This window comes from Odocoileus virginianus, chromosome 17 (genome assembly GCF_023699985.2).
Source record: "Odocoileus virginianus isolate 20LAN1187 ecotype Illinois chromosome 17, Ovbor_1.2, whole genome shotgun sequence".
Classification (NCBI taxonomy): Eukaryota; Metazoa; Chordata; class Mammalia; order Artiodactyla; family Cervidae; genus Odocoileus; species Odocoileus virginianus.
The window spans coordinates 32,030,674-32,057,613 of NC_069690.1; the positions used below are offsets into that span (position 1 = coordinate 32,030,674).

The following is a 26,940-nucleotide window of genomic DNA, read 5'->3' on the forward strand; positions in this document are numbered from 1 at the left end:
GAAACAGTTACTGGAAGAAATAGGAAATTTTAGAAAATCTCTAATGTGTATCCTCAATGAAATTCAAGCTTTTACAGCTGTGAAGCTACAGCAACAGGTTATGAAGAAGAAACAATTTGAGATCAGATAAATCAGACAAAAGATGAAACACACAATAGCTGGAGTAAAGAAACAAAGTGAAGCACATTAGATGATAAAAAAAATCAGAGGATGCACAAAAGTAATCAAAAGGATTAAAGAAAATATTAATACATGATGAAGAAGACATTCTCAGGAGACAGAATATACATATATTTGAATTCCCTGAAGGAGGCTCCAGGGTAAAGAGAAAATCAATAATTACAGTCATAACAGAATGCCTTGAGGGCATTTAATAAATCTACCACCCAATCTAGAAACTCTTAAGCAAAAGAGGAAAGGAAGAACTGAACCTGCACATCAATATCTCAAGCCAACTTTCTGCATCCAATTTAATGGGGAAAGATCAAAAGCAATCACAGTAAAATGAGAAAAAGGATATTATTAGCATTTAACACAACCCGAGTGTCACACACACGACACAGCAGGAATGAAAAAGAAAAGACACAGCCACAGGGATGAAGGAGACAAAGGGCTTTGTTATCTGCAGCTGATAGAATCACCCACTTGGAGATCATGGGAGAATCAACTGAAAATCATCAGTACCAGTGAGTCCGTTACAAATTAGATCGTTTTAAAATATCTAATTAAAAAAATACAGTGAATGTTCACCTCACCAGCACACATCCTAAAATTGGAAGGACACAGAGAAGATTAGTGTGGAGGATGACATGCACATTCATGAAGTTTTCCACGTTAAAAAAGAAGAAAAAGCAATCCCATCCACAAAAGTAATAAAAGTATAAACCTGGGCGTAAACTCAACAAACAGAAGAAAAAGGAGAAGAAATATGTGGACTATAGAGAAAGACAAAAAGGAAGACTCAGAGAGGCGGCCACATTTCTGGACGGGAAGACTTTGCAAAAAAGTCAGTATTTCTGGAGGGACAAGTAGGGAGAGTTTGCCCTCCTCTGAACCACAGGTTCCCAGAGAGGAACCCTGAAAGCCACCAAACCCTGATGACCATGTACCTTTGGGAAGTACAGGGTCATGAAACTGCCAGGTACCCTCAAAGAATCCAATATAATAGCAGTACCAAGTTCAAAACCTCCTCAGAGTGGTGTCACCCTGGACACTGCACAAGTTAAATCTATTTCCTGATCAGTCAGTGACGGAGGGATAAAGAAAATGTGGTTTACATAGAAGGGAATATTATTCAGCCTTGAAAAGGCTCTCTCCTAGGGCCTGGCCATAGCCTCTGATTGGGTCTCCCCCCATCCATTAGTCCAGTCTGCACAGGCAGCCAAAATGCTCCTTGTAAAATGAGGTCAAGTCCATAAGAATGGATAAAGAAGATGTGGTACACATATACAATAGAATACTACTCAAACATTTAAAAGAATGAAATAATGCCATTTGCAGAGACATGGATGGATTTAGTGTCATACTGAGTGAAGTAAATCAGTCAGAGGAGAAGTATCATATGACATCCTTATATGTAGAATCTTAACACATCATACAAAACAGAAACAGACTCACAGACTTAGAGAACAAACTTATGGTTGCCAGGGTAGGGGGAAGGGATAGTTAGGGAGTCTGGGATCAGTATGTACACACTGCTATATTTAAAATGTAGAGCACAGGGAACTCTGCTCAATGTTCTGTGGCAGCCTGGATGGGAGGGGAGTTTGGGGGAGAGTGGATACATGTATATGTATGACTGAGTCCCTTTGCTGCCCATCTGAAACTAACACACCACTGTTAATTGACTAGTAGTAGTGGTATCCAACTCTTCTGCAACCCCATGGACTGTAGCCTGCCAGGCTGCTCCATCGATGGAATTCTTCAGGCAAGAATACTGGAGTGGCTAGCCATTCTCTCCTCCAGCAGATCTCTCCAGCCCAGGGATCAAACCCAGATCTCCCGCGTTGCAGGCAGATTCTTTAGTGTCTGAGCCACCAGTCTAGCTACGTTAACTGGCTATACTGCAATATAAAAATAAAAAATTAAAAATAAAAAAAAGTAAAATGAGGCCGGGTGAGTCACTCCTTCCCTCAGCCCCCAACCTCAGCCCTCTGTCCTGTGCCCCTCCCACCTCGGCTGAGCCATGGGCCTGCAGTGTTCTCATCCATGTCTGTTCATGGAGCTCCACGGATGGGGGATCTCTGTCCTGCCCCCTGAGGTTGCCCTGTTGCCTAAAACAGTGTCAGACACACAGCAGGCACTCAAAAATGTTTGCTGACCTAATTGCATGAATGTCAAAAGGACCTCTAGTCAGAGTGGGGGCTTCCAGAACACGAGTCAGTGTGTGGACGAGGCTGCCATCTAGTGGCGGGACCCCCTTGCAGCTTTGGCAGGGGGTCACCCAAAAGGCTCAGCATCTCTTGGGGCCCTGGGATGTGCAGTTAGGGGCTATCAGGGAGGACAGCCATCTACCACCAGGGGCCACCCCATTCTCTAAGCCCATGCCCATCAGTTAAGACCAGATCTGCATCACAGACACTGGAGGGAGAAAAGAAGCAGGTGTCTGGGCTGGGCTCTGCCACAGAGATGTTATAATACTGATTCGAAATTAGTTAGGAGGAGCAAGTGTTCATTGTGGAAATGGGTGGGCATGGAGAAGACAAAGTAACGCTCATGTGACCTCCCTGAAGTGTCGTGATCTGGACGAAACACTGCCTTCTCCTGGAGGCTGTGGTGAGGTTGAGCGAGGCCAACACCTGGTGTGGGGTGGGCGTGGGGTGGGGTGGGGGAGGGTACCAGGTAGGGCTGGACTACCTGCCCTGTCCAGACCCTTCCCTGCCTTCCAGTGGTTGCTCTGGGTACTACAGATGGTGACAGGGCCCTGGGGATGCTTGGGCCTGGACATCAGAACCCGGAGACAATCCAGCCCCTTCACCAAGCTCCCCTAGCACTCAGATTAGACAGTGCATTAGCAGAGTTGCCATCATATGGTCAGTACGACCCAAAGAGTGAGCATTTTCTTCTGTGCTAGGTTTGAGGGCTCCTCCCCAAGGACAGATCAATTCCCAGCAAAGGGTACAATACAGGCTGATCACAGGTTTAACTGCTGTGAGTTTAAAATCACAACACTGTATAATTGTTTCATGACAGGATCCCTTCCAAAATTAATATACTTGAAAGAAAACAGATTATACCATCCAACGCTGTTACTGAAAACATGTCCCAAAGCCAAATGTTGAGGGCCATAAAAAGAATTTTGTCCCCTAAGTGTTTACATACAATTTATAATTACATCTTCCTTTAAGAGGAAATCAGCCACGTACTGCTAGTATTTTCCTTCTTTTCTTTAGTTTCATTTTTGTCTTTACAGCTGAATCTATAGCGAGTGGTGGTGACTCCAGTTAGCTCCTGATGGGGGTGCCCTTTCTAACAGTGAGTCACCTCCTTCTTTGTCTCAATGGTACTGAGACATTAAAACCCACACTTATTACTAGTGCCAGTGCTCTCATTCCCCTGGTTTTCATGCACGTAAAATAAAGACAAAGTGTGAGCTGATATTCATAGAACCACCTAACACGACTGCACAATGGCAGGGGTGCTGGCACCTGCCGCAGAGACAGACCTGCTGATGGGTGACCTGTCGGCCAGTGCTCCTAATGGCCGGTTTGTCAGCTGATGCACGGGTCTGAATTCACAGGAATGAGCTGGTTTGGGGATATGTGACCATGTACAAAAGTGCCAGCTGTACAAAAGCTGATATAAAAATATTGAGCACTGCAGGCAGATTCTTCACCAATTGAGCTATAATGGAAGCCCTGTTGAGGACTACCCGCACTTAAAACCCAAAAGCTCCGGAGACAAGCGCAATTTTTTAATCCAACTTGATTAAGTCAAAGGATGTAATTTCATTACAATCAAGGTAACCTCATTACATTCAGGAATTTAAATGATAACTGTCGGAATACATCCCACCACTTTCAATACTCCTCAAAGTAACATCCCTACATCCTTCCAGGGAAACAGTTATGATTTCAAAAATTAAATCATGTATTTAAAATCAAAACACATGAGGTCAGACTATACACACCATCTTATTTTCCCCACTTAGTAATAATCTTTCCCTGTTGGTACATACAAATCTACCATGTCCATTTTCATGGCTGCATACTATTCTGCTATACCAAAATCTCATTATGCAACCAGCCCTGGACTGATACACACTTGGATATTTCCAGTGCTTTACTGTTATAATAATGCCACAACCGAACATCTTGTTTATGTATAGGCATTCTTTTTCAAGCATATCAGTAATGATAAATGCTAAGTGGTAGAAATCCTTGGTGAAAGATCATACATGTTTCAAATGTAGATAGATTTTACCAGATTGTCCTTGTCATCAGCAATATGTGGTGTGGCTCCCCTCACCCTTAATGACATAAAAAATTATCAATCATTTTGTAGTTCTTTTTTAAAATTTATTTTGGCTGTGCTGCATAGCATGTGGGATCTTATTTCCCTGACCAGGGGTTGAACCTGTGTCCCCTGCTGTGGAAGCAGAAGGTCCTAACCATTGGACCACCAAGGAAGTTCCTCAATCATTTTAATTTTTACTAATCTGTTAGGAGAAATCACATATCTAATTATTGCTCTGAATTATATCCTTTTACTTCTAAGTGAGACTTAGTATCTTTTTTCTGTTGGCTGTGCTGGGTCTTTGTTGCTGTTGTTGGGCTTTCTCTCATTGTGGAGCATAGGCTCTAGGGCTCATGGCCTCAGTAGTCATGGTACACAGGCTTAGTTGCCCCGCAGCATGTGGGATCCTCCAGGACCAGGGATTGAATCTGTGCCCCTACATTGGCAGGCAGATTCTTAACCACTAGACCACCAGGGAAGTCCCAGCATCTTTCTAGTGGCTATCTGTATTTCCTTTTTACATGAACTACCCATTTTTCTTTTGTACTATTTTTCTTATCGATTTACACAAACTCATTGTAAATAAGCCCCATTTGTTACAATGTCTTGCAAATAATTTCCCCTTATTTACAAAGCAGTGTTTAATATTTATGTGATTTTTTTTCACCAGTTGACTTTTGTGCTTGACTATGACTTCTGTGCTTGTTCTTTCCAAGGCCAAGACCACAAGTTGATTCTCTGATGTTTTCCCTCTGCACGTTCACGGTTTCACTTTTTAAGGTTTAAATTTTAATCCTCTTGGAATTAATTCTGATGAAAGGCATGAGATAGGGATCCAGCTTTATTTTTTCCTAAAGACCCAATCAGTCATTACTTGTGAGTGAATTATCCATCTTGATAGAAAATGCTACTGTAATCCTACACAGAGTCCTCCAATCCTGTGGACTATCTGCTCCACTGAATAGTCCTCCCTGATCGCTGATGTTTCAGAAACTTCCTGGTTATCAGAGAGGATTTATTCTTCTAGATTAGGGTTTATCAACAGCGCACTACTGACATTTCTGGCAGGACCCTTCCTTTCTGTGAGGGGCTATCCTGTGCCTTGCAGGAAGCTCAGCAGCACCATTGACCTCTGCCCACTGGATGGCAGTATCACCCTTAGTGATGCCAACCAAATCTGTCTGCAGACTTTGCCGGTGGTTCCCTGGGTTGGGGTGAAGGGCAAAATCGCCTGAGGTTGAAAACTGCTGTTTCATGTAAATCAGTCTCATTTTATCAGTGTTTCTGCTCTCGAATTCCCACTGATACTCTAACCGAGATGAAGACAAATTCATAGGATACGTCTGACATCTGTTTTATTTAACATAGCTACTAAATTTAATCTTTGTTATAGTCTTATCCAAGAGCCAGGTATATACCCTTCTACTTATGCATACCTTCATTTATGTCCTTTTAAAAGAGTTTTAAGATTTTTTAAAATATAGGCCCTGGTCATATTGTTTGTGTGCATGCATGCTCAGTTGTGTTTGACTCTTTGCGACCCCATGGACTGTGGCTCTTCTGTCCACAGAATTCTCAAGGCAATAATACTGGAGTGGGCTGCCATTCCCTCCTTCTTCAGGGGATCTTCCCTACCCAGGGTTCAAACCCTCCCGCATTGGAGGTGGATTCTTTACCCACTGTGCTACCTGGGAAGTCCCAATATTAAGCTTACTACTAGGTCTATTTTACCTTTTTCATTCCTTTACAAATGGGATTATTTCTTACGTCATTATCTTTCCTAGTTACTGATGAGAAAGCTATTGATATTTCACATTCTATAATCAGCCACCCATTGAACTCTTATTGTTATCTATCAGATTTTCAGGACATGATAAGGTTTTTCTAATAATACAACTTTCAGGAAATTCTAAGCATACAATGTTATTGTCTGCATAACATCACCATTATGTTCTATCATGAGCACCCTCCTATAGCTCTCCTGTCTCACTGCCTAGCTTAATACTTGCAGAAAAAATTGGTGATGGGCAAACTTAAGTCATCCTTGATTTTAATGGAAATACTTCTAAGATTTCACAATACAGCATAATGTTGTATTGAGATACATACTGAGATACATATTATGTATTGAGATACATAATGTTGCTAGAGATACATACATTTCATATCACTAAAGAAGTACCCATACACTTGTAATCTACCAAGAGGTTTTTTTTTTTAAATCAGAAAGAAGTGAAAGTGAAATCAAAGAGTGCTCTTTTTGTCCAAGGCATATTCCATCTCTATCGGAATGATCTCATGATTTTTCCTCTTTAGCCTATTAATATTGTGTGAAGAATTATATTCCTGAATCTCCTAGTAAGCCAATCTTGGATGGCATAAATCCACTTGGTTTTGATATGCCCTACTGCTGTTAATTTGTTGAATTCTACTTGCTAAAATTTTCACCTCAACGTTTTTACATCAATATTTGAGAGTGAGGTCAGTCGGTTAGTTTTCTCGTGGTACTTTGTTAACTTGTAAAACAATCTTAGGCTGACTTAAAGCAAAATGTGTGAGGGCTTCCCTGGTGGTTCCGTGGTAAAGAATCCACCTCCCAATGCAGGAGACACAGGTTCCAGGCCTGATATGGGAGCATCCCACATGCCGCAGAGAAACTAAGCCTGTGAGCCACAACTATTGACCCTGTGCTCTAGAGCCTGGGAGCCACAAGTATTGAAGCCACTGCAGGGAGAAGCCTGAGCACAGCAACTAGAGTTGCCCCTGCTCACCGCAAGTGGGGTAAAGCCTGCGCAGCAATGAAGACCCAGTGCAGCCAAAAATTAATAAATAAAATTATTTAGAAAGCATGAAACCAGTCTTGTGAAAAGTAAAACGGTTGTAGAGAAACATGAGGCCATTCCCCCCACATCATAAAAAAAGTCACATATATTCTTTACAGATTCAACTTTTTGAAAAGAGTAAATTAAAATATACCTTTGGAAAGCTAATCTGTGATATTTTATGTAAAAGTGAGGAAGTCATAAGCAGGCTACCATTAAACCCCTATCATAAATGAACATTTCAGCTGTTCCCATCTTGGATAACTGAACAATACATTACGATCATTTATGGGCCTGCACTGTGAACTGGACCACGGAAAGCTCAGCTTTCTTATCTACATGCTGCAAAAGAATATGAAATATATTCTTTGATGTTTTAAGTTTCCAATGCTCTGAATAATGGATTAAAAAAAAAAACACCTTTTCTGTTTCTCAAGAAACTGCTAACACAGAGAATGCCCACGGCTTTCAGCGGCCACTGGCATCTGAGCGACTGCGAGCAGCCTTGAGATCTTGCTGGTCTCCACAGGACCCAGGACGCAGGCTGGGCAGCTTGGCCAGGGACCTGTGGGCCCACGCACTCATCAACACTGCCGTACCAAGACCCCAAGACAGCCCCACGGCCTGTACCACCCTGCCTGGATCCCCACGAAGGCCACACGTGCAGGGAGACGGACAAGCAGAGGGGCGGAGGGGCACACAGGGCTCCCCACCGCCTCCGTGTCCCCTTGTGTCTGTCTCCCCGAGACATATAAACCCCCCGTTGTGATATATTGTCGCCTAAAAGCTCCTGAGTCAAAGTGTTCCTGACAGACCTGACGGGGGAAGGGGGAGTGAAGCCCTGAGATGTTTTCAAACGGACAAGAAAGGGCCTCCTGGGCTCCTCCGCCCTGGGCTCCCCCCACGTGCCCCGCCCCTCCACGGACCCCGCCCACCTGCCCCCACCTCCCTGAGACCCTCCCACCTGCCCGCCCCCTACGCCTGAGTGTCTCCTTGTCCCCACTCCCGCCTACCTGAGGGGCCCCTCAGGCGGCTCTCGGTGAGTTCGGAGATGGCCCCAGACGTGGACGTCTTTTTCAGCCGAGCTGCTGCCCCGGAAGCGGCGGCCACCCCGGGCTTGTTGAGCGTGTCCTCGCTGCTGGCCCGCTTGAGCTGAGAGAGGTGGGGGAGAGAGGGTGAAGAGATGCGTTTTCGGGAAGGGGCGCCATAAACCGGCACAGCACGGAGCGGGCCCCACCTGCCCACCCCGGCCGGAGGGAACAGCGCAGAGTGGACAAACCCGGATGCCCTCTGGTCCTGGCGCGGGCCTTCAGCACTGCTTCAGAGATCCGTGTAAGGTCGTGGGCGGTCACCACCCATCAATCACATTCAAATAATGACGTTTTTAAAATATGATGTGTATTTTTATGTATTTATTTGGCTGAGACACCCCCACCCCCTGCCCCCAGCGTGCAGGCCAACCGGGGATGGAACCCACGCCCCGTGCATTGGAAGCAGGGAGTCAACCACTGGACCACAAGGATGGCCCCGATGTATTATTGTTTTTTTCTTAAAAGACTGGGAACCAACGAAAAAAGAACTATATGGCACACAGAAGTCAGGATAGAGTGACACACAAGAAATTCAAAGACAATAAAAAGTAGCACAATCTCTGGCGATTCTTCCGATCTCAGAGGGAAGAGATACAAACAGGGGAATATCCACAGGTGCCCACCCCAAGCACTGGCAGGCGACCCCACACATACTGTGTTCAGATGGAGGAGAGGGACTGCTGTGGAGCCAGAAGAATGGTTAGGAATGGCAGAAAGACAGCAGGACCCCTGCTCCTTGTCTGCCTTCTTCCCTGGCACAGAGGCAGAGAACAAACATTTGCTGAAAGGTATTGAAGTGTGTATGTGGGGGGCGGCCTAGTGGGGGGCAGGCCTAAATGAGCTCACACTCTGGCCCAGGTAAACCATACCTGAGCTGAAGGAGAAAAACCACAAATAAGTTCTCCCAACCACAGAGTCTTGGTTAAAGATGGCTGTGGAGGGGATCCTTCTAGAAGACGAGGCAGGCAGGTGTCCAGAGCCTCCACAAACACACATGACACTCGGAGAAACAGCATGAAAATTCCCTTGAATCAACGGAGACCCGGAGCAGGAAGCCCAGGCCACCACACTGGTCAGGGGCTCCATCCTGCTCTAGGGCCATTTCCTGAAGGTTAAGGAGACCAGAGAGGGAGAACAGGGAGGGTGTGGAACAGAGAGCCTGGGGCCCCTCCCCTCTCACCACAGCCCCCAGAGCTGCTCCCACCATCCTGGACACTGTGCTCCGAAGACCTACTGCCAGCTGGGCGTCCACCCTCAGTGCATGCAATGTGCTGAATCCACGGGCCAGGGTGCCCACGGGTCACAGCAGAGTGGGCGGCCTGCTCTCAGGGTCAACAACCAGCAAAGGGGCTAGTTCCTGTGTGGTGACTCAGAACTCGTCATGAAGAGTGAGGAAAACAAAAACGGGAGGTGTGGGCATCCTCACGGAGCAGGTGCCCTGGACCAGGCCTGGAGGACCAAGTGGACGGGGTGTCCCTGAGGCCACAGGTGTACGCTAAAAGCTGGGGGCAGGGAGCAGGGCGGGGAAGGAAGGGGGAGCACATGGGACCAGGGAAGGACCCTCCTAGCTCCTGGAGAAATAGGCTGAGGAGAAGCAGTGACAAGGATTCGGATGTAATGAACAGACAACAGGGAAACCCATGTGGTCCAGCCAGGAAAGCCATCCAGTTGAGTCCACTGGAGAGACCCCTCTGTGAGCAGAAGAGAAGGAGGGATCAGGCAGGGTGGGGGAGGGGAGAGAGGAGGCAGCTGGAAGGGCAGGCAGGGGTGGGGGGAATAGAGAGAGCACCTAGGGGAGGCAGAAGGAAGGCAAAGTCAAGTTCTTGCTGTTAGGACTGGGTGGTAAGCCCGTTTGGAGGGTCAGAGGCAGAATTAAGGGAACACAGGAGCTGATGACATGCGGCAGCCTGGGTCTTTCTAGGTCCTTGACTCACATGTTACTTCTGATTCAAACCAGAGCTTGACTACCCCGGACTTGACAAAGCGAATTAACTAACTCACTCGAGGCTGTGTGGGTGAGGCAGGACTGGGAGGCAGGCCCAGGACTGTGTTTCCAAGGCCTGGAAGGTTTTCACTGGGCTGGAGCCCAAGAAGAGCCAGGAGACGCCGGGCACACCACCAGGGCGAGGGCTTGTGGGCAGGGCTGGAGGAAAGCCATGTCGCATGGGCGGCACAGAGTGGCATCTCAGGGCACCAGCTCTAAGTTCAGACTTGGGATCCTGGGCTGGAGTCTTGGCTCTGCCTCTTACTGGCTGTGTGACCCAGGGCAAATCACTTTACCTCTGTGCTTTTGTGGGTTGTTCCTGTACTTTTGTTTCTCCACCTGATAAACAGATCAAGCCATGATACGGATCTGAGTGAACTCTGAAGCCCACTTCTGAGTTCCATTTTACCAGCTGTACCCAACTTCCTCGGCCTCTTCTTGGACTTTAGGGTCCCAACCTGTATTATAAAAAGATCTGATCCCATCCTTCACTGGCAAAAGGATAAGACAGACGTGCTCCAGGCCAGTGGCGTGCTGTCTTCCTAGTGCAGCATGGCCTATTTGGGTGGCAGCAAAGCTTTTACAGGGAGCCCTTCATTTCTCCTGCACCTTCCACGAGGAATTCCTTTGGAGAAAGACTCACTGCTTAGTACTTTCCCCAGAGGCAGGACATAAAGACCCCAGATTGATCCTTCCTGTCCTCTGAGGCAATATCAGACACAGAACATTTCCACTGCGTCAAAGCCTAAGAGAAGCCAGGAGACGCCAGCCACACCGCTGGAGTGAGGTTACTAATTCTTCTTTCTCTGTTCATGGCTGCATTCTTGGCTTTGTTTCCTGGTCATCAAATGCAACTTTGGTACCACCTGAGATCTCTGGTTTCTTATACAAGATCCCTACAAAAGCATCGGTCTTGCTTTGATGTGTGTAATAAGTATTTTCACCAACGCTTCCACTGATATTTAAGCTGCTGAGCACCTGTACAGGAAAGATTACAAAAGGAAAACGTCTGAACAGCTCACAGATTCATGTAGCTAAGAGATTCCTTCAATTCCACAAAGATGGGGACGGGGGAAGTCAAAGTTCTCAAATAATCGCACAAAACACAATCTGGTCCTTCAAAGTGGAAAACATGTTAATGGTTGGAGCAGTGGTTCTCAAACTTCAGGGTCTGTCAGAATCCTAAGGGTCTGTTAAACCACAGACAGATGCCTGCACCCCAGCCCCAGCACCCCTGCCAAGCTTCTGATCCCCTAGGTCTGGGTGGGACCTGAGGATCTGCATTTTCGGATGAGTTCCCAGGGGATGCTGGTACTGCTGCTGTGGGTTCCACACTTTGAGAACCAAATGGTTTTAGAGTAGCACTGTCAGTGGAAATATTATACAAGCCATGGACCTAAGTTTACATGGTCTGGGACGAACATTAAAAAACATAAATGGAACAGGCAACCTTAAATTTAGTGACATATTTTCTGGACGCAATACATTCAAAATATTATCAATTAATGTAGAACACACAGATGAGTTCTTTTCCTTTTTTTGCACTCGCTCTTCAAAACCTGATGTGTGTCTTGCACTCACAACACACATTACGGCTCATCATGCCACATGGGCTGGTGGTTCCTGCTTCAGGTAGTGCAACTGTGGAGCATTCTCTCCCGAAGGACAACAACAGGACTGACCTGGTCCCCAAGACTCAAGGAGAACATAAACCATGAGACTGCTTTACGGGGACCCTGAACCCCAGCCACAGGAAACTGGATGGGGTTAACACATGACTCGTGCTCACCAAGCAGGGACCTTTCCCAATACTTTGCTTGTTGCTTGCTTTTAACCAACCAGAAGCAAGCAGCAGCTGGACCCTCCAAGGAATGGGGGAGGCACGGGCAGGACTGACAGCCAGACTTCATACCACGTGACAAAGAAGATGACAAAGAAGCAGAGAAAGGTGACGTGAAGTCCTGGGGAGTCCCAGTCCATGGTCCCGGTCTCTCTATTCTCTGGTCTTGCACTTTTGTCCTGCACACAGTGACCCGGAACCTCAAATGTCTTCCATAGATTTCTCTTCTGTTCAAGTCAATGTTCTGTCATTTGTGACCAAGGGAGTCCTGACTAATAGACATGGGCCTTCTAGTGGCTGATGTGACGTGGCCTGTCTGCATCAGGGAGCCCGGGGGGGCTTGTCTCTCTGTGCTGGGCTCAGTGACATGAGGACTCACAGTAGCCCCCCTACCCCCGCCATCCCATCCAGGCTCCTGTTGCTCCCCACACAAACCTGCTCCTCCACGGCTCCACAGCTTAGGCCAGCATCTGAAGCAGGGTCTTTCATTCTACTTTTGGTGCATGTGTTTTAGTTCTCCTATTTTGGGCCAGTGAAAACATATCTGTCTACCCTTATATGTGTCCAACTCCTACAAAGCAGTCGTAGGTAATGTGTGCGTGCTCAGTCAAGTCTGACTCTTTGTGACCCCATGGACTGTAGCCCACCAGGATCCTCTGTCCATGTGATTTCCCAGGCAAGAATGCTGGAGTGGGTTGCCATTTCCTCCTCCAGGGGATCTTCCTGACCCAGGGGTTGAGCCCCATCTCCTGCACTGGCAGGTGGATTCTTTACCACCGAGCCACCCAGGAAGTTCTGTAAAGCAGCCGTGGTGAGATGCTGACCATGGCATCCAGGTGGTGGGACGTCGTGTTCAGTGTAATTCAGCTTCTCTAAGTGCTCAGATTTCAGCAGTAAAATACTTGGGGGGAAGTCACTTGCTTTTCTGTCAATGTCTGTCGCCTCTTTCTCTTCTGGGCTCTGGGTTTTGTCTTCTTCCTCTGCTCACAGAGGCAGAGAGGAGAGGAGGGTCAGAGAGTACTGGGGTGCGGCTCTTGGCTATTCCTTCCCCCAACCCTGTCACCCTCTTTCACAGGTTCAGGCCTGGTGACCCGGAGGACCAGGACAAGAGCCGAGAGCCTCCAGAGGAGTATCTGCGTCTCCCCTGATGTCCTCCCACTGGAACCAGTTTCCAAAACACACATCCATCAAAGCAGAAACAGCTACCATTTTACTGGTTCATCAGCAGTAGGAAACACACCTGAGCTTCACCTGTGATTAAATACTGCTTGAAAATATTTTAATATATTCCAGAAGTTCTCAGGGTCGGTTATGGGGGAAATGTATGTATTCATTTAAAATCCATATTGAAGATGTCTCCCAATAGGTCAAAGACAATAAAAATTAAAATGATGGAAATAATGGTCAGGGCCAGGATAACAGAATAATGATAAACAAAATTATGTGCAGGACACTATCCACACTTACATCTCAGGGCAGATACAGACCTCACCCCATCTCAGAGCAGCTGTGAAGCCTGAGGTTCCACAGCCAGGAGCGGGCAGGGCTGAGGTCCTGACGCGGCCTGTCTGACCCCCTCTTCAGCAAGCTGTTCCTAACCCACCGCCCCTGCAGGGCATTCAGCCCACACTGAGCACTGCCAGGGAGCAACAGGACAGCACAGGGGAAGCCCAGAAGCTGTGTGCATGCAGTCCAGGGAGCCAGGCTCGGCAGGGTGGGAGGACACTTTACTCCCCTCTGAGTGGGTGGGGAGAGCCTGGAGGATTTTAAGCAGAGGAGTGACTTGTGTTGACTTGTGTTGAAAGAACCACCCAGCTTCTGTTGAGAACAGAGCATAGGCTACAAAGTCAAGAGCAGGCAGGTGGTCCCTGGGATGTTTTGCAGGTGAACTGTGGGATGGGAGGAAAGGAGGGTCTGGAGATGATGTCAGGGCTCTGCCTGGGTGATGACAGCAGGGAGTTGCTATTTACTGGAACAGGGAGAGTCTAGAGGAGAAGGTTTGCAGGTGGGAGAGACGGAGGGGAAGGAGAGCAGTCAGTGTTGAGTATGTCACCTTCAAGGGCCCTTCCAGACACCCAGGAGGTAGGTCACAAAGGCAGCCGGAGGAGCGCTGGCTGGAGACACAGATCCATGTGTCACCCCCACTCGGTGTCAGAATTCATGAGTGGATGCTGTCACCTACAAGAACTGTCCTCACCAGGAACAGTGCCACTCCTCAGGGAGCATGTCAGAGTTTTGTGGGGGTGTCTTTAGCTGCCACCGTGTTTGGAGGCGGTACTGGCGTCTACTGGGTGGGAGGATGGAGACCCCAGACGTCCTTCCGAGAACCTGACAGCCTGGCACAAGGAACTGTCTGCATCCACACTCTTCACAGATCCCTCAGACACTCGCAGAGCTGGAGCATCTTTGATTGTTATCCGAGTGGAGAACACCCCTTTGTTTTACGTATAAAGACAACGTGTTTCTTATAAGGCTTTAAGATACACTCAACTTTCTAAGAACAAGGGAAGACTGCACTTGGGTTCACAACTTCACTAAGAGTGCTCAGCATTCAAACCATCACCCCAGCCTCCCCGGTGCCCGAGTCATCAACACGATAACCCTGAATCTGTCTGCCCAGAGTGGCCACATCCATGGGGCAACAAGAAGCATTACAGGTCCTTCAGTGGAGCCACACACAGGCAGTTTCAGGTGGAAATGTGATGTTTTAATTATAAATGATGTTCCTTTTATTCCTTCTATAGTTAGGATGCTACACTGATTTCTCCAGAGTGTCTATGTGTGTAGGCCAGTGACAAGGTCTCTGAGTTTCATCTCAGGGTGGAAGGAGGTGCTCCAGTCCACTTATGTTAGGAACCCTGGGGAGTGAGGACGAGCCAGCAGGGGAGACCCCCAAGGGCTGCCCTGGTTGGGGGGGGGAACCCTGAGAGGAGAAGCCCAGATGCAAGCCAGTGGAGCAGTGACACCTGGATTATGAGGACCCTGGTGACCCTGAGCCCGTCCAGTGGACACTAGGGCCAGACTCTGGCTGGAGAGTCCACATGGTCCATGCAGGGGGTCCCCGTCTCTGTCCAACCACAGATTTCCTCTTGAGTCCAGGGTACCCTGACTGCACCCCCTTTGCTCTGTGCCTTCAGGTCAAGCTATGTTGGGGCCCTCCTGGGGCCCTGCTCACTGCGTCAGGGCACCCAGCAGCCCTGCCCGGTGTCCCATCCATACCTTGCTGAGTCGGGACTCAAAAGCCAGCGAGGTGGAAGACTTAGAGCTCTTCATGCCGGGAGAGGGGGCGGGGAGGGGCCGGGGGCGGTCCACCCCATGGCTCCCTGTCCTGGTCACTGGACTCCAAGGCTTGGCTGCGCTCTTCATGTTTGTCCCAGGGAGTCCTTCTGTACAAAGGGTAGAAAAGAAAACCCGTGTGTCCACACTTGACAGAGCTTCACCCCTACACACCATGGGCATCACTGCTGTCATGGAGAACAAGCCTCCAGATGAGGATGCACAGAGAGCACCTTCCTCCTCAGATGGTACCTTCCCACCAGGTTCCTTTCTACAGCTTCTCAACAGCTCTCACTGAACTACTGAAAACACACATGTACCATTACCGATGTTCTGACATGGGTTGTGGTGGTTTAGTCACTAGGTCATGTCTGACTCTTGCGACCCCATGGACTGACCACTAGGCTCTTCTGTCCATGGGATTCTCTAGGCAAGAATACTGGATTGGCTTGCCGTTTCCTTCTCCAGGGGATCGTCACAACCCAGGGATCGAACCCAGGTCTCCTGCACTGCAGGCAGATTCGTTACTGACTGAGCTACAAGGGAAATGTTATGACATTACTCTTCAGCAATGTGGAGATACATGTATCTTCCCACATAAAACAGGTCAGCTGGAGTCGAGACATACTATGTCTGTAAGCCTTGCCATTTTAGGGTTGACAGTCGAGCAACTTACATAATTTCCAAATAGACATAAATGAATTACTTGAAAATTCAATTTCACAGAAGCACAGCTTTTTTTTCTTCTTTTGGACAAAAATGGCATCAATTAAAAATTAATTGGGAAGATTTTTATCAGACAGACCTTCCATTATAGGGTAGAGTTACTAAATTAAAATATTCTAGGAAAGATAATTTGTGCAAAGGAGCAGGATGTGGTTAAAAACCTGGGGGAAACCCATGTCCAAAGGTGAGGAAGATGGCCTGCGTCCTGCCACCACTCCTGAGGATGTGGGCCAGCTGGCCATGAACCTCTGAGCCCTTTTCCCTCTCAGCAGCACAGTGGGACTCCGACTCTGCCTGTCCTTGTGGACGCTCACGACCAGGGATGTGAGGTCAAGGACCAAAACTGCAGATAAGAAACAAACTGGAAAATGCACTTTAAAAAACACCACCAGGTGACTGGACTTCCCTGGTGGTGCAGTCAGTAAAGTATCCACCTGCAGCGCAGGAGACCTGGGTTTGATCCCTGAGTCAGGAAGATCTCCTGGGGGAGGAAATGGCAACCCACTCCAGTATTGATGCCTGGAGAATCCCACGGACAGAGGGACCCGGTGGGCAATAGCCCGTGGGGTCACAGTCAGACACGACTGAGCGACTGAACCACCACCAAGCACCAGGTGACAGTGATGGCAGTGGCTGCACTCCCAGGTATTCAATCGTGTCTAACTCTTTCGTGACCCGTGGACTGTTACATGGACTGTAGTCCACCAGACTCCTCTGTCCATGGGATTTCCCAGGCAAGAATACTGGAGTGGGTTTCCATGTCCTCTTCCAGGGGATCTTCCCAACTCAAGGATCAAACCCTCGTCTCCTGTGACTCCTGTGTTGGCAGGTGGATTCCTTACCACTGCGCCACCCGGGAAGCCCCAGCACTCACAGGACCTGGGTCTAATTAACTGCTCGCCTCCCAGATCGTAGCTGGTGCTCAGCAGCCCTGAGCCACCTCTCCCCTCACTGCATCCCAGGACACCCCGTTCTGCCCCTGAGAAAAGGAACAGGCTGCCCTCCCCAGCAGGGACGTCCTCCTGTTCTTGTCTCCTTTCCTGGAGACACCATTTCAACCAACGGCCTCCCAGCCGGGACCACCCAGCCCCTGCTCCTATTTAAAGAGATTAGCTGGTGGCCAGTGTCCAAGACCGTACCTGGCACTTGTTCGGAGCACTGCTATCCTGGCAGCTGTGCCAATGTGACTACAGGTGAAAATAACATTTTAAAGACAGCGATTTGTTTTCTAAATCATTTCTGAGAAAAATTACGATTTCAGTCATATGACTAGTTCAATAGTTTATTAGTCTCAGCTTGATTCCAGGTATCACGATTTTTAAGATTCTGTATTTAAACAACCACTTCTTGTGTATTGCATGGATGTTTAGCACCAGCTATTTTTCTTTCTCGGCCCACAATTTTTAATGCTGGTTTCCACAGCAACAATGGAAGAATTCCTAGGTTAAGACCTATATAGCAACTCATTTTATTAGGACTCTCAATATAAAATGAATGAACATAGCCTGAGTGATTCTTGGAGAGAATTACTGATGAATTTTACCTATGACTGCAGAACCAACCAGTGGCATGTCAGTCTGACTCATAGTGACAACAAATAAAGTACCTGTTTAATCAAGGCACCCTTTCAGGTGATGATTGCAACTACTTAGAGATGACTGTTGTAGGACTTACTTGGTGAAAACATAGGTGATTCTATACCGCATCTGTGCTTTCCAAAATCTACCCATCAAAATGGAAATGAAATGCATCATACTCATTCCCCAGAAGAAAGATAAGACCTTGAAGAGGAAAAGCAGAAGAAGGTGATAGAAAATCTTCCCAGTGTTTCCCTAAGCCCTTGGCGGCTTCCCTGGTGGTCTAGCCTGCCAGTGCTGGGGACACAAGCTCAATCCCTGCCTCAGGAAGATCCCACATGCCACAGGGCAACTAAGCCCACGAGCCACAACTACCGAGCTTGTGTTCCACAACAAAAGAAACCATAGCAATGAGAAGCCGGTGCACCACAATGAAGACCCAGAGCAGCCAAAAATAAATAAATAAATCTTAAAAAATAAAAAAAAGAAGGAAGGAAGAAAAAAAGGGAGGGACGAGGGAGAAAGAAAAGAAGAGAAAGGAAAGGGGGAAAACGCACCCCAGTCAAAATTCCAGATCTAAACTCTTAATCTCTTGCAACAAACCTGACAACCTTCCAGACAGTCACCTGAAAGACCTGCAGCCACTTCTCGAAGGCTGCAGTTACTTGCTCTGAGGCAAAATTCTCAGGGTTACTTCATTTGCATTATCACATCTTTATTCTCCTAGAAACCTGAACCCAATCTGATTATTCCCAGATGCATGTACACAGAGGACCTTCCTCCCCTGGGCCCCTCCACACTGCCTGACTCTTCATCCTTGGTTCCCTTCACACATCTTTCCTTCATTTTCCCAGATGGAGGCATTTATCTTGTACTCATGCACCAGCCAGACTCTTCAGATTCCATCTTCTTCCAGAATTCAAAATATACAGAAATGAAATAAGTAACATCTCCCTTTGAACCAGGAAGGGAGTCCTATTGGTAGGGAGAGTGCTGGGGGAGGGGTGCTGGGGTGGGTGCTGTGTTGGGGGGGAATACGCCCTGAGGGGTAGTGGGCTCCACCAGAGCAGTGCCACTTTCCTGGGACGAGGATAGGACAAGGGTGCTGGGTGGGGGTGCTTCAGCCTCCAGCTAGGCTGAAGGCCAGCTAGGCGCCCTGCTCCCCACTCTCCACATCTAGGACTTTGTTAAGTATTGCCTGCCCCTTCCAGCAGGACAGGGTCTTCCTTGTGTTCCCCAAATCTTCTGAGGCCTCCTCTTTCCTTTGCTCTGACCACACCCAGCCATGGGCTTTCCAGGAATGGACCCCAAAAGGAGCATCCTTGCAGTCATCCACCCACAGTGCTCAGCCTGCTCTGGCCCTGCTCCCTGTCCACTCCCTGGGATCCTCCTGCTAGAATTGGGCAGGGCGCCAGGCCCACTCCCAGCTTCTGCAGACTTTAACCCGATCCGCTTCCCACTGCCTCCTCTCGACCCTCCTCTTGCCCTCACCCATGGCCTGGCGCTGCTCAGGCCTCTTCACATGTCATCAAGCCCTCAACACAACCCTACCAGGTAGCATCACCCTCAGTCTAAGATGGGGACACTTGGTTCTGTTCAGGAGGTTAAGGAACTTGCCCAAACCACAGAGTTTATGATACAGCCAGGATTCAAATCCAGTTTTAATTGGCTCTTACACACCAGGGGTGGGCACGGCCTCCCTGGGTAGTGTTCTGAGGAAAGCACACAGGCTTCCGGATCCAGAGCTCCTGGTCCGATTCCACCTCCGCTGCTCACTGCACAGGCTCAGGCATGCTTCTCAAAACACTATGATTCCCAACATCTTCACCTGATCAACAGAGTTTTTGGTGCCTGCATCACACAACAGAAGATACTCAATAAGCATCAGTTGCCTCCTCACAAATGCTCATGGTGTTCAGCCAAGAGCTACTTGGCTTTACGGACTCAGCAACACCCAGAGATGGATCCACGGAATCAATGTCCAGTGGCCGGAGCCAGACAGACACTCCAGACGTAAGCAAGGACTCTCCTTGCTCACAGAGCAGCCTGTGTTCACCTGGAAATCCGACAGAGGGAAAGTGCAGAGAAAGCTGAACAATGAGTGGACACCCCACAGTCAACTAGGACTGGCCCCAGTGGCTGAAAGGCAACACCGTGTGCATGCTGATGAACGATACTTCTCTTAGGGTTATGAGTTCATAACAGAAAACAGACAGATGGGTTCTAGCCAAGCACAAGATGAAAAGAAAAAAAAAGATTTCTATAGTTAATTTCCTGATTCCTAAAAATTTTTCTAACCAACTCAAGAGGATCAAACTGATCAAGAAATTACAGTTGACCTTTGAACAAAGTGGGGCTTAATTTATCCATCATTTATAGTTGGCCCCCCATGTCTGGGTCCCTCCACGTCTGTGGCCCCTACATGTCTGTGGTCCCTCATGTCTGGGCCCCTCCACACCTGTGATCCCTCATGTCTATGGTCCCTCATCCCTCATGTCTGTGGTCCCCTCCACGTTTGTGGTCCCCACATGTCTGCGGTCCCTCATGTCTGTGGTCCCTCGTCCCTCATGTCTGTGGTCCCTCGTCCCTCATGTCTGTGGTCCCTTCCATGTCTGTGGTCCCTCTGAGTCTGTGGTTCCTTGGTATCCACAGATTCAACCAACCATGGACGAAGATGTACTGAAGGATCCGCTGTGGAAAAAACCTACTTGTAGGTAGATCCATGCAGTTCAAACCCATGTTATCCAAGGATCCGAGCTACACTTAAACTTAGGAACTCACTCCACAAGGGCAGGGAGAGGGTCTTCCTAGGGCTGTTTTCCTTAAATTGTTCATTTTATATTCTTATCAAGCTTCTTTCCTCTCTAGAATGGTGTAAGACTTCTATTTAAACCACAACTCATAAATTGAGTGGAGTTAACTAAAAAAGATGGAAGAGAAGGAGAGGGAGAGAACAGTCAGGAACACAATACAGTCCATGTAGAGGGAGGGTCAGCCAGCATGCAGCTCAGCTGCTTCAGCGCCACCTTCAGAGCTGTGCTGGGGGGCGGGTGTCTCGGGCCTAAGACTGGTTACCCTTTTAAGGCAAGAAAATCGAAAGGCAGCCGGGAAACCATTCTGGACCATCACAAATAATAAGGAGTGTCCAGGGGTGGGTGAGTGCATTCAGCTTTGCACTCCAAGTACAATAAGCCCCAGGAAGCCAAGAGCAGAGGCATTCAAGTCTGAGAACGAACAAAATAAGCATGTTCACATAGCTCAACTACCAGGGGACTCGGCAGGAAACAGAAGGCAAGTGAATGGCACGCTGAAAATATCCAGCAAGAGCTTTCTAGAACCCGCTCTGGGCTTGCTCTTGACCTCTGCAGTGGGGTGGGCGGAGGATTCTGCCCCCAGGGGACATCTGACAGTGCGTGCAGCTGCTCTGGGCTGTCACAGCTTGGCGGGGTGGTGCTGGGGGTGGAGCCAGAGATGCTGCTGGACACCCCAGTACCCAAAGGGCAGTCCCACAATGAAGAGTGATCCTGCCTAAGCTGTTGGTACCCCAGGTTGGGAAACTCAGTCCCAGAGGAAGAGCCAGGCTCCTCAACCAGCACCTGGTTCGATTCCCACCCAACCTGGGAATGTTTACGCTGAAAACCTGGCCCGGGAGCACCCAAGGGAATCCCGGACTCTGGTCGGAGGCCAAAGGAAGCTCTTCAAAGCTTATTATTTCCTGTTGGTCTCAAGATGAAAAGTCATCCCTTTTTGTTTAGATTCAATCCTTCCCAGTATATAAAGAACAAGTTTCTACACAGCATCAGAAGGGAAAAGGCAAATTCATATGGAAGACTTCCCTGGTGGTACAGAGGCAGGATAGGAATCCACCTGCCCATGCAGGGGACACAGGTTCGATCCCTGATCTGGAAAGATTCCACAGGCCGCGGAGAGCCACAACTTCTGAGCCCAAGTTCTAGAGCCCTTGAGCCACAACTGCTGAAGTCTGTGAGCTTAGCGTCTGTGCTCCCCAACAGGGGAAGCCACTGCAAAGAGAAGCCCAAGCACTGCAATCAACAGTAGCCCCTGCTCACCGTAACTAGACAAAGCCTACAGCAATAAAGACCCAGCTCAGCCAAAAATAAATAAATACATAAAATTTTAACAAAATTTCATTGATCCCATCAGCAGAAGTCATCAGAAGAAAGTGAGAACCAAGAAGGGATGAAACAAAACTAAACCAAAAAGGACAACGGCACAGCACTGGCCCCACCATCTCAAGCTGAAGACACACTCTGGAAATGGAATACAGACTTGCAGAAACTATGACAGGCTGCCACAAGGTGGAGACCATAACGAATAGGGTTTAATCTGGAATTTAAAAAAAAAAAAAACAAAAAAACAGGAGGAGCTGGTCTTTAAACATGAAACGCAGATCCTAGAGAGAGGCTGTAATCTGGGAGCTATATTGAGATCAAACCCTCAGAAATACTGCCCTGGGCCATCCTTCTGTCTCCAAAGCCGAACCAAGAAGCCAGTGTCCACAGAGCTGGTAGCCACTAACCAGGAGTTGTTTCCTGACCTAAAATGTGGCTTCACATCAAAGAACTATAGGAAAGAGTCAAGGCCGTACAAAAGGAGATGGAAATAAAGTACTTCAAGAGCTCTTTCTATAGGAACAGTTTCAAAAGGTCTATTGAAAGAGTAAGAATATAAACTATTGTCTAGTGCCAAGAGCATTCAGAGGAAAGGACAGTCTCTTCAACAAATGTGCTGAGAAAACTGGGTGTCCACACCAGAAGGATTAAGTGGAACCCTTACCTTACACCATAGGCAAAAGTTAACTCAGAGTGGATGAAAGACCTAAATGTAAGGGCCAAAATTGTAAAACTCTCAGAAGAAAACACAGGGGAAAAGCTTCATGACGCTGGATTTGGCAATGGATTCTTAAATATGACACCAAAAGCACAGGCAACAAGATGTACTGGATGACAACAAAATTAAACACTTGGGACTCCTTGGTGATCCACTGGTTAAGAATTCGCCTGCCAGTGCAGGGGACACAGGTTCAGTCCCTGGTCTGGAAAGATCCCACATGCCATGGAGCAAATAAGCTCATATGCGACACAACTGCTGAGCCCACGCTCACAGCCTGTGCTCCACAGCATGGAAACCACCACAGCGAGAAGCCCATATACTGCAAGAGAGAGCAGCCCCTGCTCACTGCAACTAGAGAAAGCCTATGCGCAGCAGTGAAGACCCAATGCAGACAAAAAGTCAAGTAAATAGAAAAAAAAAATTTTTTTTTTTAATTAAACACTTCCATGCATCAGAGAACCCACAATCAACGGAGTGAAATGGCAACTCACAGAATGGAAGAAAACATTGGCAAGGGTTTGCTGTGGACTGAATTGTGCCCCTCTGCCACCGCATTTATATGTTGAAGCCCTAATTCTCAAAGTGATTTCATTTGGAGATAGGGTTTTCAGGGGGTGGATTAAGGTTAAATGAAGTGATAAGGGTGGGTCCTAATCCCATAGAATTGGTGCCTTTATTAGGAGAGGCGGGGGGAGAGAGACCTTTCTGCTGCACACACACTAATGAAAAGCCACGCGAGGACATAGTGAGAAGACGGCCGCCTGCAAGGCAGGAGGAGACCCCTCACCAAGAACCCAACAGCCACACCTTGTCCTTGGACTTCCTAGCCTCCAGAACTGTGAGAAATCAATTTCTGTTGTTTAAGGCATTCAGTCTATGGTATTCTGTTATGAGCGCCCAGGCATACTAAGGCAGGGTTATCATCTGGAATATACAAAGAACTCCTGCAACTCAACAACAAGAACTAACCTGATTTTAAAATGGACAAGGGACATGAATAGATACTTCTCCAAAGGTGATATGTGTGTGTGCTCAGTCATGTCCGACTTTTTACGACCCCATGGACTCCAACCCGCCAGTCTCCTCTGTCCATGGGATTTCCCAGGCAAGAATACTGGAGTGGGTTGCTGTTTCCTTCTCCAGGGGATCTTCCCAACTGAGGACTGAACCCCAGTCTCCTGCGTCTTCTGCATTGGGAGACAGATTCTTTACCACTGTGCCACCTGGGAAGCCCAACTAAGATATACCCATGGTCAAAAGTACATTAAAAGATGCTCAACATCATGGAGACGCAAATCAGAACCACACTGAGATACTATATCATACTCATTAGGATAGCTACTACCAACCCAAACCAAATCAAGCCAAGCCAAACCAGAAAATTAGAAGTGTTGGCAAGAATGTGGACAAATCTGGAACTCTTGTGAACTGTTGCTGGGAATATAAAATGGTGCAGCTGCTATGGAAAACAGTATGGTGGTTCCTGAAAAAAAAAAACACAACAGATTTTACCGTATGATCCAGCAATTCCACTTCTGGGTACACTGCCCAAAAAAACTGAAAGCAGGGTCTCAAAGAGATTACTGTACACCCATGTTCACAGCAGCATTATTCACAACAGCCAAAAGGTGGAAGCAATCCAAATGTCCACTGATGGATGAGTAGATACACAAAAAGTGGTTTATACATGCAAGGGAATATTATTCAGTCTTCAAAAAGAAGAAAAAGCATAGATGAATCTTGAGGAAATTGTGCTAAGTGAAATAAACCGGGCAGAAAAAGACAGAAACACTTGTATGATTACACTTATGTGAGGTTCTTAGAGTAGTCAGATTCATAGGAACAGAAAGTAAAATGGTGGTTGCAGGGGGCTGTGGGGGGTGGGGGTGGTGAACAGGAGTTACTGTTTGATGGGGACAGAGTTTCTGTTCTGAAGAAGAAACAGTTCTGTGGATGGATGGTGGTGATAGTTGCAAAACAGCATGGATGTACTTAATGTTACTGAGCTGAACACTTCATAATGATGAAGACAGTAAACTTTATATTACATGTATTTCACCACAAGTTTTTAAAATGTGATAAGAAAGACAAAACAAAATTAGAGTGGAGAAGGGAACTGGATTCATCTCAATTTAGGCAGAAGCATCTTGAATCATGGCTCAGTGGTAATGAATTTGCCTGCAAAGCAGGAGACGCAGGAGACAAGGGTTCGATCCCTGGGTTGGGAAGATCCCCTAGAGGAGGGAATGACAACCCACTCCGGTCTTTTTGCCTGGGAAATCCCATGGACAGAGGAGCCTGGCAGGCTACAGTCCATGGGGTCCCAAAGAGTCAGACACGACTGAGCACACAAGCACACGTGCGTGTACACATACACACACACACACCCCCACACACACACATCTTGAGTCATAATCTTTGTTCAGTCACATGTCCCTGCCTCTGTCTGGGACATCAACTGGGGAACAGGAGAGCTCAGAAAGGACCCTTTACGAGGGGCTGACTTGTCTGGAAAGCCGCATAAGGGAGGTACAGAAGCCAGGCCAGGCCAGGGTCACCCCCAGCCTGCCGGTCCGGGATGGAGCAGCCGAGACCCTGAGGGAGCTGGACCAAGAGCAAAAGCTGAGTCCCCGGCAAAGAAGTGCAGCCAACCCAACCACTCAGGAGGTTTGGGATGGGGGAGGGGCTGGGGACAGAACTGCTTTCTCCTTGCTTTCTCCTGACTCCTGACCTCCGCTGCTGCTCAGGGCTCACTGAGAAGTGTGTGTGGGGGTTGGGGGGAGGGAATGGGGGGTGAATACAGATGCAGCATCTGCAAGAGCCTGATGATGTGGAGGGACAATCAGAGTGAGCTCAGGGGTCTCCCTATAGAAGCCTCCCCCGTCCAGCAGGGCCTCCTCAGGGCCCCACCCTCGTCTGTCCACTGACTCGCCCGGCAGCTGGCCTGTCGCCTTCCGGGGAGCCGCCAGCCCCAGCAGAGACCAGCCTGAGTCAGCAGCTTCTCCTGACTTCCCGTCTCTACTGTCAGCTGGGCCTCCTCCCGCTCTCCCTCCCCCAGGGCCCGGGGCTGCCCCTCAGATCCTCATCTGCCCGGGGTCCAGCTCCTGTGTGGATCCCCACGCTCCCCTCTCATTCTCGGTGGACTGTGCAGCCCTGGCTTTCCCTTCCCCACACTCCTGCCCCCGACTAAGCTTCAGCGTTCGGCCGGGGCCGCTGCTCCCGCACAAACCCATAGTTCACACTCATCTTTGGTCTGACGCTCATCAGACTGCTAATGTGCCCGAGCCTGAGCACTTCCCTAGATGGACCCGGGCTCAACCTTGTTCCCAATCAAGGGACAGCCCAGCTGGGCTCCACCAGCCAGGCCGGCCACAGCCCGAGGGGCAGTCAGGCCCTACCGATCCACCTGCAGTCTCTAAGACCTTCCTCAGAAACCTCCCTCTATGAATGTTCCAGTCCCTCCTGTGAGGCTCTGCCAACAAGGCCTTCCGATACTCACCGTCCCACACCAATTGTCTCTCCCCACACTCCCCTGCCCCAGCCCACCCCCTCCTCATGCTACCGCATCCCCGAAGAGGACAGACGGTCTCAGCTCTGCTCCTGCCCATCCTGCTCAGGACAGTTAAGGCCACTCAGCTGCCAGAGGGCTTTTTAAAAACACAAAGCAAGCAAAAAAAAAAAAAAAAAACCCACAAAGCAAGTAAATGGCTAAGATGGTAACTTTATGGTATGTGTACAATTTAAATTTTAAAAATTATTTTTAAAAACATACAAGTCAGGCCATATCCCTCCCTGCGGAGAACCTTCCTGTGGCTTCTTCTCACTACACTTACAGTAAAAATCCAAGACCTTTGTCACAACCCCCAGGTCTGAGACCTCTGTCCAGAGACCCCATCTGTGCTGTCAGAGGCCCCCCCCCTCAGACGTGCCCAGCTGGATCCCCTGGAGGAGCATCACACCTGGAAGGTTCCCCAGCTCTTCACATGGGGGTGGGGGTGGGGTCTTCCTTCAAAAAGCCTTTTCCCTCCAATCTCTGCATGAGCTTCCCACTCATTTCTTCAGAGATTTTTCACCAGACAGAGACTCTGGCTGCCACTGGCCATCCTTCGCTGATCATCTGCCTCACCCACCCCATGCAGCTCACCTCCTGGTTCATCTCGGTATTCCCGGGGCACAGAGCAGGTGCTTGGCAAACACTGGTGAATGAACGCTAGAGCCCTTCTTTCACTGAAGAAATGTGTGCAAGTGTCTCCTTGCTCTTCCTCTATTAACCAGGTGCCTAGATTCACAAAATCAGTGCTGAATTAACCGGAGA

The 26,940-nt window shown here is 48.4% G+C and overlaps 1 protein-coding gene across 6 annotated transcripts in view; it reads right to left on the reverse strand.

Moving 5' to 3' along the window:
* SPECC1 (sperm antigen with calponin homology and coiled-coil domains 1) overlaps positions 1 to 26,940 on the reverse strand; it is a 195,976-nt gene that overhangs the window by 123,306 nt on the left and 45,730 nt on the right. For 4 of the 6 annotated variants that reach the window (XM_070479192.1, XM_070479191.1, XM_020896402.2 and 1 more), the window contains 2 exons: positions 15,412 to 15,578; positions 8,291 to 8,429 (listed from right to left, as the gene is read on the reverse strand). The exons of 1 other annotated variant lie outside the window; for it this stretch is intronic. In XM_070479192.1, coding sequence (XP_070335293.1) covers positions 8,291 to 8,429; positions 15,412 to 15,558 — 286 coding nt within the window. In that variant the 5' untranslated portion in view covers positions 15,559 to 15,578. The remainder of the gene's footprint in view (positions 1 to 8,290; positions 8,430 to 15,411; positions 15,579 to 26,940) is intronic. One more of the 6 variants, XM_070479194.1, reaches the window with a different exon arrangement.